The following is a 16,038-nucleotide window of genomic DNA, read 5'->3' as shown; positions in this document are numbered from 1 at the left end:
TGGATGGAGAGGTAATTTTGCCTCAGGTGGGGGCAGGTTTAGGGATAGGGTGCGGTCCCTGCAGGGGAGCGGGCCGGGTCGCCACAGCCCTGCGGCCCCTTAGAGGAGGGCCTTTGGGTCTCAGAGGAGAAGATACTCAGGATGGAGGAGGCTTGGGCTGTGGAGGGGCATGTGGTGCTTGGGCACAGGGCGTGGTGGTCACCTGGCTGTGGAGGTCAGAGAACACCAAGGGATTTGGTTTCCTGTCTTCTGCCCCCTCCTCACACAGCCCACGGGTGACAGTGAGCCAGGCTGAGGGGGGTCTCCCTCACAGTTGTGCCCAGAGGGAGTCAGAACGAGGACTCCTTCACATCCTTCTGCGGCAGAAGGGAGACCTAGTCCTCGGCTCGGGGTAGTCAGAAAAGCCAAATGCTGTAGCCTCTGGTGTCGTCTGCCCCAAACAATATAGGGAGCTGGCGAATGGGTGAGTGAATGAATCTGTGCTATTCAGAATAGAGAGGAATCGTGCTTTGTTCTTCCCCAGTCCTGGTGGTACAGCTTTCTAGAAGGTTCTGGGGACACACTGGTCTGTGCAGCGTCTTCAGGAGTAGAATGTCCAGGCTATGAGCCAGGCTCTCTCCTGGAGTTCTTCATTTAGGTGAGGTGACTTTCTTAGCCAGGACTCCTCGGAAGAAGGTCCTGAGGTCTTAGGGGTCTCTGACGAGACGCTTCTCATGGCCTCGGCTGCCATACATTTCAGAGATGAGGGAATGGAGGCCCAGGGAGGTGAGACTTGGCCGCAGCCACCGAGTCAGGGTGGAGACCTGGGTGAGGGTGGGTCTCATCTTTATAGACTGACAGTTTCCCTGGATTCAACTGGGGACAGACCAACTGAGGTTTGGGGGTGGACGGAGAGAAACGTCCGTGTGGGTGTCCATCCTCAGGGTCCTACTGGGCTGGCCCTCACAACCTAGGGAAGCGGATGAAGGCATTGGGGTTCCCTTGGTCTACTTGTGGAATCTTGTGCCTCTTTGATGTCCTTCAGGCCCATCTGTCCCCCTTGTCCCAGGCCAGTGCCCGGGTCCCTCACAGCCTCCCCATATGTGCTCTTCGGGCTAGTCCATTGACACTGAGCCCGTCGCTTCAAGTGCCTTGCCCAAGCGCGGGGTATCTCAGCAGGAGCCTCCAGCCGAGGGGGACTGGCCAGTGCTGCATGTCCTCCTTCCGTGAGCCGTCTGGAAGGGCGCTAGATGCAGGCTGTGGAGCCGAGTGGTAGGGCCCTTGTGGGGAGCTCAGATCCAGAGGGGAGGTTGCCTGAGCAGCGTGGTGTGTGGGGTGCAGGCTGAGCCAAGTGCTGCAGGGTGGCTGGAAGGCCTTTCTGAGGCAGGCCTCCCTGGGTCTGTCTTCTGTCCACACCGTCTCCTGGGAAAGGACAGAGTTAAGACAACGATGCAGTGTCCCGTCTGCCCTGCTTTCTGCGGGCATGAGCTCTGCAGGGCTGCCGTGAGCTGCCACGCGAGCCCTGGTGCGCATGGCTGGGATGATAGGAGAGAGCAGGGTGCTGCCCGGTATGTGGCCACACTCCCCGAGGCCTCAACGTGGTGCACGTCGGGGAGGGGCGGAAGGAAGTCCTGGTTCGGCTGGCTGCTCTGCGTTTCCTCCCCCGATCCTTCGAAAAGCAAGGTAATTCCAGCGTTTGGTTAAAGCCTCCTGAGTCCTGGGTCCCACGCGGCTCCCTGGCAGTTTGCACGAGAAGCTGCCACTGTGCTGGTGCAGAGGCTAGATGTGAGCTCCCCGGGGGGACAGCGGGGAGCGGCGTCCCGGGAACACCTGCACGGGGCGTGCGCGGAGCTTGAGCCGGGTGCTGTGGAACAGATTGGGTCGGGGCTTGCAACGGAGAGGCTTTGAGGCCGTGTGCAGGGTGCCGGGGTGAGTGTGGGGTGAAGTCTCGCCCCGTGACACTGGCTCGCTCTCTTCAGCAAGTCGTGGCTCTGTCCTAAGACAAAAGTTTCTGTGTACCCAGAGGGGGGATTTCGGTTTTGTTCGTGGAAGTTCCCAGTGATTGTCAAGTAGGGGTACTTTGTGTCACAGGAACAGGAGTGGTGGGCGGTTTGGCGAGGGTCCTCCCTGGGGCGTGACTGACGGGTGCATCCCTCCCCAGGCTCGGCGCTGTGCGGCGAGTCCTCGGCTCAGCCTGGGCCACCGTCGCAGGGGGAGCGGGCCAGGTCGCCACAGCCCTGCGGCCCCTCAGAGGAGGGCAGGGTCCCCGGGGAGAGACAGAGGCCCCAGGCGAGCCGGGGGCCACCGTCGGTCATCAGCAGGCACAGCCCTGGGCTGGCCCCCCAGCCGGACTCCGGCCTGAGAGCCAGCCAGAGGAGCGTCCAGGTGTCGGTCACCCCGTCGTCCTCCCAGCTCTCCTCTTCGGGCTCCTCCTCCTCGTCTGTGACCCCCGCGGCCGGCACGCTCGTCCTGCAGGCCTCCCAGTGCTCCATGACCAAGGCCTGCCGGCAGCCCCCCATCGTCTTCCTGCCCAAGCTGGTGTACGACATGGTCACGGCCACCGACAGCAGCGGCCTGCCCAAGGCCGCCTCACTCCTGCCCTCCCACTCGGTCATGTGGGCCAGCTCCTTCCGCCCCCTGCTCAGCAAGACGATGACGTCCACAGAGCAGTCCCTCTACTACCGGCAGTGGACGGTGCCCCGGCCCAACCACATGGACTACGGCAACCGCGCCGAGGGCCGCGTGGACGGCTTCCACCCACGCAGGCTCCTGCTCAGCGGGCCCCCCCAGGTGGGTGCTGCCCGGCCGGGGCCTGGGCTGCGTGGGGGTTCTCGTGTTCACGCCCACGGGGGCCGGTTTGGGGCTGACAGCACCCCCTTAGTCACATCTTGCCATTCTGACGGCTGACCCCACAGTGGGCGGGGGCTTGGGGGTCGGGACCTGCCTGCCACCCACGGCTGGCTCACGTCCAGCCTCGGACCGCAGGTGCTTGCCTCGCGGGATGTGGGGGCGGAGAGCTTCTCTGTGGGTGCTCCTTCAGACCCTGACTCTGCTCTTCCCACATTAGTTCATTTGGTCCCCACGGCCAGTCTGTGCCAATTAGAACGCCCCCTCCCACCCCCACCCTGGGTTCTGCACCGGAAGGTTTTGGTGAAACATATTGGGGAGGCAGGAGGCCTGTCCCTATCCCAACCTCTCACCTCACTGTATTTTCCTAACAACAAAAGACATTGCAGTTGTCAAAATGGGAGACATCTGCCAAGTGCTGGGAGTGTGTGAAGATGACCGTGTCAGGTCTTGGAAGGGGCTTTGTCAGAACAGTGCAGAGGTGGGAGGTGGGCTCCGGAGTGGGCTCGAATTCTGCCTCAGACAACACCTAGCACCCTGGGCAGGATCCAGCCTTCTCCGTGCCTCAGTGGCCTCTCCGAGAATGAGGAAAAGAGTAGCACCTGAGTCAGAGATGTGAGCAATAAACGAGAGAATAACCACAGGGCGCCTGGAGTACAGCCTGACTATAGAGAGCAGGTAACTGTGGGGTCAGTTACTGCTGTTTTCACCCCCATCAATACCGTCCTGTCCCGTTTCATGATGGCTGCCTTTGGACTCAGCCTGTTAATTTCCTTACAGTCTGCTCCAAGAAATGCAAACCCGCAAAAACATGTACAAGAATTCTCATTTTAGGATTGTTTACAATAGTCAAAAACCAAACTGGAAACAACTGAAGTTCCATTGGTCAAGGTCGGTTGAATAAATTTGGGCACGACTGTATCACACAGTTCAGCCATAGAAAGTTGGAGGTAGATCTCTAGATACTGACACTGAAATTGCTCTAAGGTTTTAAATTGAAAAATTTGAAATTGAAATTGAAAAAAATCAAGTTACAGAGTAATATATACACAGTGTAATATCAATTAGGAAAATAAGTATTGGTGTGTACGTATGTGTCTCTGTGTGCGGAAATACCAAAAAGAAATCCCTGGCGGAACTGCCACTGAAGAGGGTGTGGGCTTTGTAAACATTCTTCTTCACCATCACTCGGTATTTCTTGAATGTTTAAATGAATGAGCATATATTAACTTTTTGTAAATTTGAAAAAGGGGATCCAGGTTTCTCCATACTGTCATATGTTATTGAATGTTATCTTAAAAAATTTCACCCATTTGATAGGTGATTAGTATATTATAGTTTTATTAAGGTTGAATATATATACTTATGGGTCACTGCTACGACTTTCACAGTGATTTTTCTGGTGTGTTTCTCTTATTTACTTTTCCTTTAGGCATTTGACCTTTTCCTGTTGCTTTGCAGGAGCCCTTTAGAGATTATAGATGTTAATTCTTTGTCTATTATTACATGTATGGCAAGTATTTTCTCTGAACGTTCACCTGGTCGTATTTCATATTTTCTAAAGTTAGTTATTTCTGTTCATCCACATTTGTTGAGTACAGAGTATGAGCCAGGCATTGAGCTGAGAACTTAGAAAGCACATTCCCAGAGTAACAGGGTGGGAGGTTAGCCCACAGGTGCCCGTTTAACCACCTGTGACCAAAGTGAACTAAGACTCAATAGTGTCCTAGCCTGATGTGTGGCTGAGGGAGCGAGGGACTCTAAGATACAAGAAGAAAAAGCAGGAAGAGAAAAAAAATCATTTTCTTTTCCTGGCCTTAGGAGGAGAGAAATGAGATGCCAGACTTTTAAGTCTTGCACAACAGATTTTGTTCTCTTATTAGAGACCTATCGATTAACACAAGAAGAGCAATCTAATTATGCAAGATTCTCTCTCTCTTTTTTTTTTTTTTTTGAGAGAAAGAGTGCAGGTGCATGGGGGAGAGGGGCAGCAGGAGAGGGAGAGAGCAAATCTCAAGCAGGCTCCATGCCCCGCACAGAGCCAGATGCGGGGCTTGATCTCACGACCCTGAGATCCTGACCTGAACCGAAATCAAGAGTTGGACTCTTCACCGACTGAGCCACCCAGGCGCCCCCATACAAGATTCTTCTAAGACATTATTATGCTTTATATTGTCAATTCATCTTTTGAAGCAACCTTTCTTCAGTTTGCTATTAAAGTCCTATTTCTAACAGCTTAGAAAATGTGGCCAATTAAAAGTAGAGATGCACTGCCATGATTTATAAGCAGGCAGGTCTGCTGCTCACGGGAGTCCCTCTGTGGCCTGCCATCCTTCTTTAGGTCACATTTCCCCTCAAATGGCTTTGCATACCCCTGGCTCTTGCTTTAATGAGGTGAGGTCTTGGAAAGAGAGAGGTGACACAGAGCCTGTCCGGTGCTCCAGCTGGTGCCTGCACGTAGACAGGCCGTACTGAGCGTTGGCTCCAACTCCAATGTCTTCACAGATTGGGAAGACAGGTGCCTACCTGCAGTTCCTCAGTATTTTGTCCAGAATGCTCATCCGGCTGACGGAAGTGGATGTTTATGATGAAGAGGAGATCAATATCAGTGAGTTATGCGTTAGTGACACGTGGGCTTAGAATCCTCTTTAATCAGTTTCTCGGGTGACTTGATGTCTTTTCCCATCTAGGTGGAATTTTCAGATCAGTGATCCCACTCATCCCGGGGGCCTTGAGGGGTGCTTTTATCTCTCCCTTGTTTGCCGTTGTTTTGCTCAATATCAGAATAGCGCTGGGAGGCCTTCGTGGAGATAACATTGCTACACTGAAAATAACCGCTGTTGACTGCGTATCTTCCAAGTGTCCGGCACTGTGCTGGATACTTTACATAAATTGTTGCATTTAACTTTCTGCACATCCCAGTGAGAGTAATTGCTTATTTCCTGATAAGTAACATGCTCAGGCGCCCAGCTGGGAGATGGCAGAGCTGGAGCTGAACTGGATTTGGTGGCTGCTTCTAGAAAGCAGGGTTATCCATCAGGGGAATTTCCCACTCAGGCAGCTGAGCGCATAGGTCCACATCTTAGGGCAAAATGGAAGTATATGGTATGTGGCAAAAAGCCATTTCTCCTTATTCAGGGAACAGAATTTGCCCTGATTAAGGTAAGACTCCCTTTGAACAGGTGTTTGATGCTCCACTACCTCCTTGTGTGGCCTCCAATGGCTCATCCACTTGGTCTGGTAAATGAATCTGTTGCTTTGGGAATTAAAATTTGCGTGAGGAGGCCTGTCTGTGTTGCAGAGAAAGGGAACGAGTAGATTGCACTGAGCATCTAAATAGCACTTGTCTTTATTTTTATTGTATACATTTGAAGTGTACAACTTGATGATTTGATATGTGTATAACATTGTGAAATCACCACGACGATCAAGCTAATTGACATGTTCATAGTTACCATGTTCACTGCAGTGTTATTCACTGTAGGCAAGATACACAGCACAACCATGTGTTGTCCGTTGATGGATAAATGTCCATCAGCAGATGGATGGATAAAGAAAAGTGTGGTATATACACCCAGTGGAATATCATTCAGCCTTAAAAGAGATGAAAGTCCTGCCATTTGCAAAGACATTTCTTTAGATGTTCTTGACTGTGTTTGAGTTTTGACTTGGAGAAAATTTGGAACCAAGGAGGCTCATCCATCCCTTAGTCTTTCCTTTGAAGGAAAGGGGAGGGAGGCTCTTCATCCAAGCTCTGAGCTTTCACACCTCCCCCCTCACAGTTTGGAACTGAATTTCAGATGAAAATCAGACCTGTTGAGTCTCTGTGTCCTCACTTTCTTGGATATCCCAATGACAAAGACAGGATTTGAGCCCAGTTTGTTCAACTTCAAAGCCCATTTTCTCAGAAACTCTCCTATTGCCTTGGTTTTCTCTTTGGGAAAGCATGGATAATTGCTGTTTTAAGGGGTGTTGTGAAGATTAAGATACATATGAGGCACTGAGCACTTATTACACACGCAATAAACATGCCTCTCCCTCTTCTTTGTTTGTTTCTTCTCTGATGGACACACACTCTGCCCATGTGTACATACCATGGCTATAAAGATCAATACATTATGTAATTTTAGTTGGACCGTCTAGATATTTTTACTTTTTTAGCCAACCAGCACTGAATGAGCATCATAGATTATACCAGTTATGAGGTAAGATGTAAGATAGAATTTGGGCCATGAGTAGTGTTAGCATTCAGAAGGGAGAAACCAGTGGGCTTGAACACTTAGGCTTTCTAGAGGTGCATGAGGAGTTGGCCATACGGCTGTGTAGCATTTAGATGTAAGACAAGAACGAGAACTGTGTTAGGTTCCATTGGCAGTGGGAACCAGTATGCTGCATATGGGGTGGGGCTTGCTGGGGGGATGTGCAGAGCAAGCAGTAGGTATATTGGGAGGAGCTGAAGTCAACATGGGAGCCAGAAATGCAAACCCATCCCACAGGAAACACAGCACAGGCCATGGATAAGAGGTAGACCCAAAGGCACCTCTTGCTTCCTTGGAACAATCCTGAGAATGCGGTATGTTCCAGGAGCCTTCCAGAGACAGTAGCATCCCCTGGTAACCCACAGACTCAGCAACAGCTCTCCCGCAAGCATCACCCGTGTACACATTTAAAAATCAATCATTCTCACTTCCTAGTTTGTCACCTGTGTTTCTACCAATCTTACAGATCTCAGAGAGGAATCAGATTGGCATTACCTCCAGCTCAGTGACCCCTGGCCAGACCTGGAGCTGTTCAAGAAGTTGCCTTTTGACTACATTATTCATGACCCGAAGTATGAAGATGCCAGTCTGATTTGCTCCCACCTTCAGAGCATAAAGAGCGAAGGTCAGCCCCATAAACCTCCACCTTCTTCCAGAGTACGTAGGAAGAGCCTCTTAAAGGGCTGCGCTGAACTGTGTTGGCGATGAGCTCAGTTGTCTGGTGGTGGGAAATAACCAGCGGTGCCTGGCAGAGAACTGAGGTCACTGCCTCAGTGGACAAGGACGGGCTCTTCCCGAGAAGGCAGGCTGGCGGCTCCGCACATGGGGACAGTGATGAGCGCGCTCCTGGGGGTGTGTCATGGTCAGAATATCCTCAAGGTCCTGGTTAATAGGGGATACGAGACATGGGTGTTAATGTATGAATTGGGGTTGTCCTAATGAAGCACACATATTTCCCTCTCTAGCCCCAGTGTCTTGTTCTCCCCCTCCTCCTTCAGGGACCACTGACTTTCAGGGTATTAGCACCCCGCAGGGCTTCAGGGTCACCGTCAGCAAACACCGGATATGAGTGGGCTAGTATGATTTTAAGTGCAGGCTAGGAAAGTTGGGTGAGTGGAAAGGGAAGGAGGATACTCCCCAGTCTCCATGTCACACCAAGAATTCTACCTTCTCTCTATCTGAAGCACTTTCACTGACCAGTCCTTCACATAGACCAGTCTCTAATCCAGGTTTAGGGTTAAAATCTTCATCTGGCTAAGTCATTTCGGCAAACCAGAGGCGATTCATCTGCAAAACGGTATCTGCATCCGCGGTCGGCAGTCCATGTGCGTTGTCCTGGAGCGCATCCTTGAATCTGTGTCTAAGACATTTGTAGGTCCGTCAGGAAGACCCCGTGTGAACAGAGTCTGTCGGCTTCTCCCGCGGGGTCTCGGCTGTCTCGGACCGGGCGCAGTCACGGGAAGCCCTGTTACGGCACCTCCGTTCCTCGCGATCGGAAGAGCAGCGCGGAGGGCAGGCTTGTTCCGCTTGCAGCCGCCCTGTGACGCTGGCGTTTCCTGCAGACAGGGGCCCGTCCCGGAAGCCCGAGGAGCTCTACGTGCGGCGTCAGACGGCGCGGATGAGGCTGTCCAAGTACGCGGCGTACAACACATACCACCACTGTGAACAATGCCAGCAGTACATGGGCTTTCACCCCCGCTACCAGGTAGGCCGCGGGGCGCGGGGCCCGAGTCTCCAGGAGCCCTGGCGCGGGCAGCTCTCGCGCACGCTGCGTTTTGGCCGACACCCTTGGTTCCCTCTCCGCCTGATGTTTTCAGTTTTCATTCCAGAGCAGGGTGTGGAACGTTCTGGAAGCCTTTGCTTCCCGGTCTGCGTGCATCTCCAGGTCCCTTCAGTAATCTCCAGAGTTACTGCTGACAGCACAGAAGCAGTGATTCTCCTGGGATTACACGTTTACTAGTGGCAGAGTTAACTGACTGTGCATGTCTTCATTTTCTTGACGTTCTAGCAGTTTCTGAAGTGAGTTCAGTGCAGCAGACTGAGTGCTGATGTACCAGTCAGAGAGACGAATAAACTCTGTCCCCGTAGTCAAGACTCACAGTCCGGGGATGGAGAGATGCACGGGCACAAAACCTCAGAACAATGAGGGGCTGGCAGGAAAGGCAGTACTGATGAAGCATAGAAATCAGGTAGAGAAGGCGAGCAGTGTGCACTTACTGAGCACCTACTGCATGCCAGGCAACGTGCTAGGCACTTTTGATATGTCAGTACTTCCGCTAACCTTTTAACGTGCTAGAAAATGATACTTTAGACGCTCGGGTAAATGGATAAGGCTACTGACCCCGGGCTCTGGCTGGTCACCTGGAGGTGTCAGTGTTTAAGCTACACCTTCACCCATTCAACACCCACCGGAGAGGAAACTCTCCTGTCTGGTTTCTTACTTAATTCTCACTAAAACCCTGCAAGCCAATAACATTATCCCCATTTTATAAATGAAGATACCGTCTTGGGCGGGGAGCAGAGGAGAGGGTTTTGAAGAATCAATAAGGATTTGCCAAGGGACCGAGGCAGATAAGAGAGGGAACCCCTGTCACCAGTAGAGGGGAGACATGGGGTCTCCGGGGGAATTAGAAGTGATTTTAGTCGGGCATCGCTGGACCCTAAAGTGCAAGGGGTGGGTGGTCCCAGGAGAGGACACTGGGAAGGTGGGCCAGGAGAGTACACCACAAAAGGCATCAGGTTCAGTCAGAGAAGGACAAATACATATGATCTCACTCCTATGTGGAATTGAAGAAACAAAACAGATGAACGTAGTGGGGGAAGGGAAGGAAAAAAAAAATAAAAACAGAGAGGGAGGCAAACCATAAGAGACTCTTAACTCTAGGAAACAAACTGAGGGTTGCTGGAGGGGAGGTGGGTTGGGGGAGAGGGTAATGGGGGATGGGCATTAAGGGGGGCACATGATGGAATGAGCACTGGGTATTGTACGCAATGGGCAAATCACTAAATTCTACCCCCCAAACTAATAATACATTCTATATATTAACTAAACTGAATTTAAATAAAACATTTTAAGAAAAGGCATCAGGTGCTGTGGGGAAGGTGGAATGGGGACATTTTCAGGGAGAACTCCAAGGAGTGGCCTAACGTGGGCAAAGCTGCATTTTGCAAGTTCACAGAGGGCCTGTGAGGCCGGTCATGAAGAAACAGATAGCAGGCAGGATTTTACAGTTAGTGTTTCATTTCGGACCTAAGTAAGGGAAAGGGGAGGAAGGAGCAGCTGGGGCAGCTGGAGGTGGTGGGAGCCAGTCAGACACCTACGAAGCCCCCAGGGGTGTGCAGGATAGCTCACGCCCTTGGCTGCTTCCAGAAGGCTCTGCGGCAGCCTGAGCACGGGCTTGCCAGCTCTGTCCCTTTTGCAGAGGGGAACAGCAGATAGTGGCTTTAATTTTCCCAAGTTTGCCCGGCCTGGAGCTCAGCTCTCACTGAAGTAGCATCAAGACTGATTTTTTTTAAACTATTCAGTTGTACTGGAGACAAAATTAGAAAATGCATATGAGCAGTTTTTTAAAGAATTAAAAATAGTAATTCTGTTTGTTCCAGATAAGCTGTCCTAACATTTCCTCCTTGGAGATGAAATTTTTCTTTCAAAGCAGAGAAAATATAAGTTTAAAGAACCGGAGGAGGCTCATGGGTTTTAGTCACGGTCACTTCGGTCGGTGTCCAGAGTGAATTAACAGAACCGAGCTCTGGAGACCCTGGGCTCCGGCTGGACTGCGCCCCCGTGTCCAGGGGCGCTCAGGTCTGGGGGCCACGGTCGCAGGGGGCTCAGAACCAGGCCACGTGAGGAGTGCTGAAGGGCACACGCCCGCTCCCTGCTGGCCTTTCCAGCCTCAGTTCCCCCTGCTGTCTTTCCCCCTCTCTCAGGCCTCCCTGATCTTTTTAATGAAGCTTCCTCAGTTACGTCCCCCTTTGCTCCCTCCCCAAGTCAAAATCTATTTCTGTCTCCTCTCTGCTCCCAAAGGGCTCTGTGGTTCTAGTGGAGCCACAGTAGGAGTTTATAGTTGGGGTGTCGTGTGTGGCCTGCCTTCTCCAGGCCTTGGGGATTCTCAGGAGTGCAGCGCACATGCTAGTTGCCAGTCTGGGGAGGGGCTGTCCACTGGAGGCGGAGGGGGGTCAGGGAAGGAGGCTTGGGCAGAGCCATGTGGCACGGGGGTGGGGGGGGTCACACCAGGGGGCAGTGCAGGCAGACAAGGGATGAGGGGATGGGAGGGTAGGCCTGGGGATAGGAGTGAACCCAAGATCTCTGAGTGTCAGTTTCCACATCCATACAGTGGGAATGGGGACGGTACCTGCTTCATAGGATTGTTTGTCACGGCACCATAGGGATGGAAGGGGGCCCAGACAGAGTGAGGGTGACAGGAGTGTACAAGTGTATGCACTCACTGACACGGTTTTATTAATATGTTGCTATGCATAATGCCTGTGATGGAAAAATACATTTATTAGAATTAAAAAATGAGACCTATGGTGTGAAAGCTTTTGTTGGTAACCTAGCATGCCTCTGGGTCAAATCCAGAGTCCAGAAGGGGTTGGCGTCTAAAGGGGCGTCACTGGGTGAAGCACGATCAGAATTAAAGATGGGAAGGTCTCCGTCTGAGTGGGTGTGGGCTCCACTGTGTCTGCCCAGTAACGAGACCTGGGTGTCCACACTTTGTACCGGAGTCAACCTGTGGTGGGTTTCTCGTGCTGTGGGGCGGTGGCAATGAGCTTTGTGTTGTCATGCCCACGATGGGCCTGGGTTCTTCTGGGAAGTAACACCGGACTCTGATGACAAGCTCTGTCCTTTCCCCTCACACCTCAGCTCTATGAGTCCACCCTGCACGCCTTTGCCTTCTCTTACTCCATGCTAGGAGAGGAAATCCAACTCCACTTCATCATCCCCAAGTCCAAGGAGCACCACTTTGTCTTCAGCCAACCCGGAGGCCAGCTGGAGAGCATGCGGCTGCCCCTTGTCACAGACAAGGTACTGGCTCTGAGTCCAGGGGGTGACATCACAGTGGCTGCGAGTGACCGTTGAGCAGGAGACCGGAGCTGCCTGATGAGTCAGGGGCAGGTGGGGCAGGTGGGGCAGGTGGGGCAGGTGGGGCTGGAGACGATGATTGGACTTGGAGGAGGCTGGGGAGCGCTTGGGCTTTAGGGTCACTCCGACTCCAGTTTGAACCTCGCTCTACCATTTTTGAGTTGTGTTATTTGAACCTGTCCCTGAATAATGCTGAGCCTCAGCTCCCGAGTTATTTGTGAACTTGGGCAGTAGTAATTCTTGCAGGAGCTTCCGGTGAGCATGATTTGGAATGACCGACGTAGGGCACCTGCACGGTGCCTGGATGATGACAGGTGCTCCGTCGATGTTCATCCCTTCCCCACCTTGTCTTTACTGCTGTCACAGAACATTTGAAACAGGCCAAGGTAGTAGAATAGTGTAGTGGCCCCTGCAGGCCTGTTACCTAGCCGATACTACCTAGCCTAGAGTCTCACAGCCAGCCTCGATCCGTCTGTCCTTCTCTTCTGCCTTCCTCTGTTATTTGGAAGCGAATCCCAGATGGTGCATCACATCATCCATAAAAGATGAATTTTCTCTCTTTTGAAGAGGGTGTTCTTCATAACTCATTGTCTCTGTGACCGGCATCCTTAGGGACGCTCCTCCTAGGGATGCCTGCTTTGGCAGATCAGCCCGACACTCTCAGGGTCAGCTTGCTGCCCTCCCACCAGCCCCAGCCAGTGTCAGCCTTGTGTGGAACGCTGCTTTTCCTTCTCTGGGTGAGAGGGCCAGTATGATGGGGTTTGAATTGCCTTTCAGACCCAGCAGGCTTCTACCGAGCGTTGAAAACATTTGTAAACAACCAATGGGGCCTTTATTATAGGGTGTCTCCTACTCCGTGGGCTGGGGTGGGCTGTTGCCCTGGTGGAGGACTTCTGTGTTACCCCCCTCACTTTTCCAGCCAGTGCCCACCAGAACTTCTGGGCACCAGCTACATCACAGCCTTGTAGTGGGTGCTCTGAGGAACTCAGAAGGAGTAGAAGACCTAGCTCGGCCAGACTGGAAGAAAACCTAGTTATTTATATAAAAGATTCACAACCCGAGTGTATAAGGAGCTAGACTGTATGGATAAGGGATTGAGGGATTTAAATCATCCAGAATAACATATACTCAGCACACAGTCGATGCTCATTTGGCAGGGTAATGCATTTGGGTAATTGATAGATGCTAGTTCGTTTGGGTTGCATAAGAAAACCATTCCCAAACGAGTACTTACTTAGCTTCTGATTCTCTGGGCTAGCAGCTTGGGCTTGGTCCCGCCGTGTGGTGACCCTGGCTTGGATGTGCTCACTCAATGTCTGTGCTTAGCTGCCAGGTCGGCTGGGGGATGGCCGGGGAGGGTGGTTACCGTGGGGTGCCCATCCCGTCTCTGCGCCCTGTGGTCTCTCCTCCTCCAGCCGCCAGCCCAGCTCATCCGTGAGAGGGTTCTAAGAGAGGGCAGAATGTGTCCGTCCTCTGGAGGCCAGGCTTGGAACTGGCATACTATCATTTTCAGTTTTTTTTGGTAAAAGCAAGTCCCAAGGCTAAGCTGGATTCTAGCCTCCATCATTTGATGGAAGAGGCTGCAGAGTCACTTTTCAAAGGGAGGGGAGTGATTGTGACCATATTTACAAACACTTCCCCTCGTTATTCCTGTGTTTTCCAGAGTCACGAATGTATAAAAAGTCCGACATTCACTCCAACCACTGGCCGTCACGAACATGGACTCTTTAATCTGTACCACGCTATGGATGGTGCCAGCCATTTGCATGTGCTGGTTGTCAAGGAGTATGAAATGGCTATTTACAAGAAATACTGGCCCAACCACATCATGCTGGTGCTCCCCAGTATCTTCAACAGTGCTGGAGTTGGTAGGCATTGTTTAACTTGCCCTACTCGGTAAAATTTCTGTGAAGGGAGGCTCGGGAGCATATTCTGGAGATGAACATGCTTAACATTTTTCATCAAGCTTTTTGATTTTTAACGCTGCTTTGATCTGCTGGAATATTCTTTCTTCTTTGATGTTGGGTTATTGGCTTAATTCACATTCTCTGTGATCAGCAAGGAGAAGCAGACAGGTGTGTGTGCAGGTTGGTGACGGAGATGAGAACCATCGGGAGCTGGCTGGTCTCAGGGTGGGCCTTGATGAGCCGCTCTAATTCTCACCGGGGCTCTGGTCGTGTGTGGGTGTCCCCGGAGGACAGACCGGAGAGTGGGAGTGGTTTTGCCCATTTCAGGTGCTGCCCATTTCCTGATCAAGGAGCTGTCTTACCACAACCTGGAGCTGGAGCGGAACCGGCAGGAGGAGCTCGGGATCAAGCCACAGGACATCTGGCCTTTCATCGTGATCTCCGACGACTCCTGCGTGATGTGGAACGTGGTGGACGTCGACTGTGGTGGGGAGAGAAGCAGGTGAGACGCCTCCCCCGACCCTGTTCCTTTTCAGCGGGGGAATCTCAGCCACCATCTGAGGACCACAGGGGGGACACCTCATCTTAGAAGGCATGGTGTGTGGTGGACAGGGCCCTGCATGGGGCAGGCTCCTGTTCCAAACCCAGCTTTATTTTGAGTTTTTAATTGTGTTGATGTATCATCAATACAGAAAATCACACAATCTATAGTCACTATATGTACCTACGGGGTTGTCTGGGTGGCTCAGTCCATTAAGCATCTGACTCTTGATTTCGGCTCAGGTCACAATCTCAGGGTAGTGAGATCGAGCCCCATGATGGGCTCCCCGTTCAGTGGGGAGTCTGCTTCTCTCCCTCTCCCTCTGCTCCTCCCCTCCCCTCCTTCTCTTCAGGCACACGAGCACTCTCTCTCTCAAATAAATCAATCAATCTTAAAAAAAATAAAGTATCCACAAAAAATGGAAGTATGATACATATCCAGAAATTTTCACACACTGAACACCCATTTAACCAATTCCTGTGTGAAGAAATGGAACATCACGAGTGCCCTAGAAATTCCCTCCTGTAGCCTTCCAGACCCTGCCCCCTACCCCTAGCCTAACTCCTAAGGCCCAGGTGTATTTTCATTTGCTGTGTGACATTAGGGTAACAACTGAACTCTTTTTGGGTTCTAGTTTCCTCATCTTTTGAAGGGCACTAAGACCTGTGCTGGAGGTTTTTCGTGAGGGTAACTTAGACTCTGAACGGCGTGCCTGGAGGTGGGCAGGAGGGCAGCATGGGTGGAAAAGTCTCGGTAGAAAGACTCCCAACATCACTGGTAAAATAGTTCCTTTTGTGATTTTGCCACATGAATATTTCAGTTCAGTGTTGCCTGATTATTTTTGGCTTTTTTTTTTTTCTAATGTTTTTAAAGATTTTATTTATTTATTTGAGAGAGAAAGAGAAAAAGGAACAGGGGAAGGAGCAGAGGGAGAAGGAGAAGCAAACACCCCCCTGAGCAGGGAGCCCGATGAGGGGCTTGATCCCAGGACTCCAGGATCATGACCTGAGCCGAAGGCAGACATTTAACCGACTGAGTCACCCAGGTGCCCTTTGTTGTTGTTGTTTTTTTTTAAGAGACATTAGGTTCGTTTACTTCTTTTATGTTACTCATATCCTAATGAAACAATGACCACTGATCGCTGTTTTTCTAGAAAAAGGTGTTTTCTGAATGATAGAGCTACATGTGGCTTATGGGAGTAGCAATTCCGCTTTGCTTCCAATATTCTCCCAGACTTTCTTCCAAAGGCAAGAGCTTGGCCAAGGGCTGAGACGGGGAGAGAACTGGCTTTCATTCTGCCTTCCTGAATTCCATTCTGAAGCAGCAGTTAACGTCCTGGGGTTTGGGGCTGGCCAGGGCCCTGGGGAGTTTATTGAAGCCCCTTGGTGGGGGAAAAGCAAGCTGGGGTCCAGAAGAGTTGAG

The 16,038-nt window shown here is 51.5% G+C and overlaps 1 protein-coding gene across 1 annotated transcript in view; it reads left to right on the top strand.

The window, feature by feature from the left end:
* GREB1 (growth regulating estrogen receptor binding 1) overlaps positions 1–16,038 on the top strand; it is a 71,504-nt gene that overhangs the window by 47,732 nt on the left and 7,734 nt on the right. The window contains exons 21-27 of the mRNA XM_081797182.1: positions 2,141–2,769; positions 5,332–5,434; positions 7,552–7,710; positions 8,648–8,790; positions 11,950–12,111; positions 13,832–14,036; positions 14,403–14,577. Of these exons, the coding sequence (XP_081653308.1) occupies positions 2,141–2,769; positions 5,332–5,434; positions 7,552–7,710; positions 8,648–8,790; positions 11,950–12,111; positions 13,832–14,036; positions 14,403–14,577 (1,576 nt within the window). The remainder of the gene's footprint in view (positions 1–2,140; positions 2,770–5,331; positions 5,435–7,551; positions 7,711–8,647; positions 8,791–11,949; positions 12,112–13,831; positions 14,037–14,402; positions 14,578–16,038) is intronic.

This window comes from Leptonychotes weddellii, chromosome 10, assembly GCF_054177405.1.
Source record: "Leptonychotes weddellii isolate Sample4059 chromosome 10, ASM5417740v2, whole genome shotgun sequence".
NCBI classification, from domain to species: Eukaryota; Metazoa; Chordata; class Mammalia; order Carnivora; family Phocidae; genus Leptonychotes; species Leptonychotes weddellii.
Note: the sequence above shows the minus strand (reverse complement) of the source record. Positions and strands in the feature narration are given on the sequence as shown.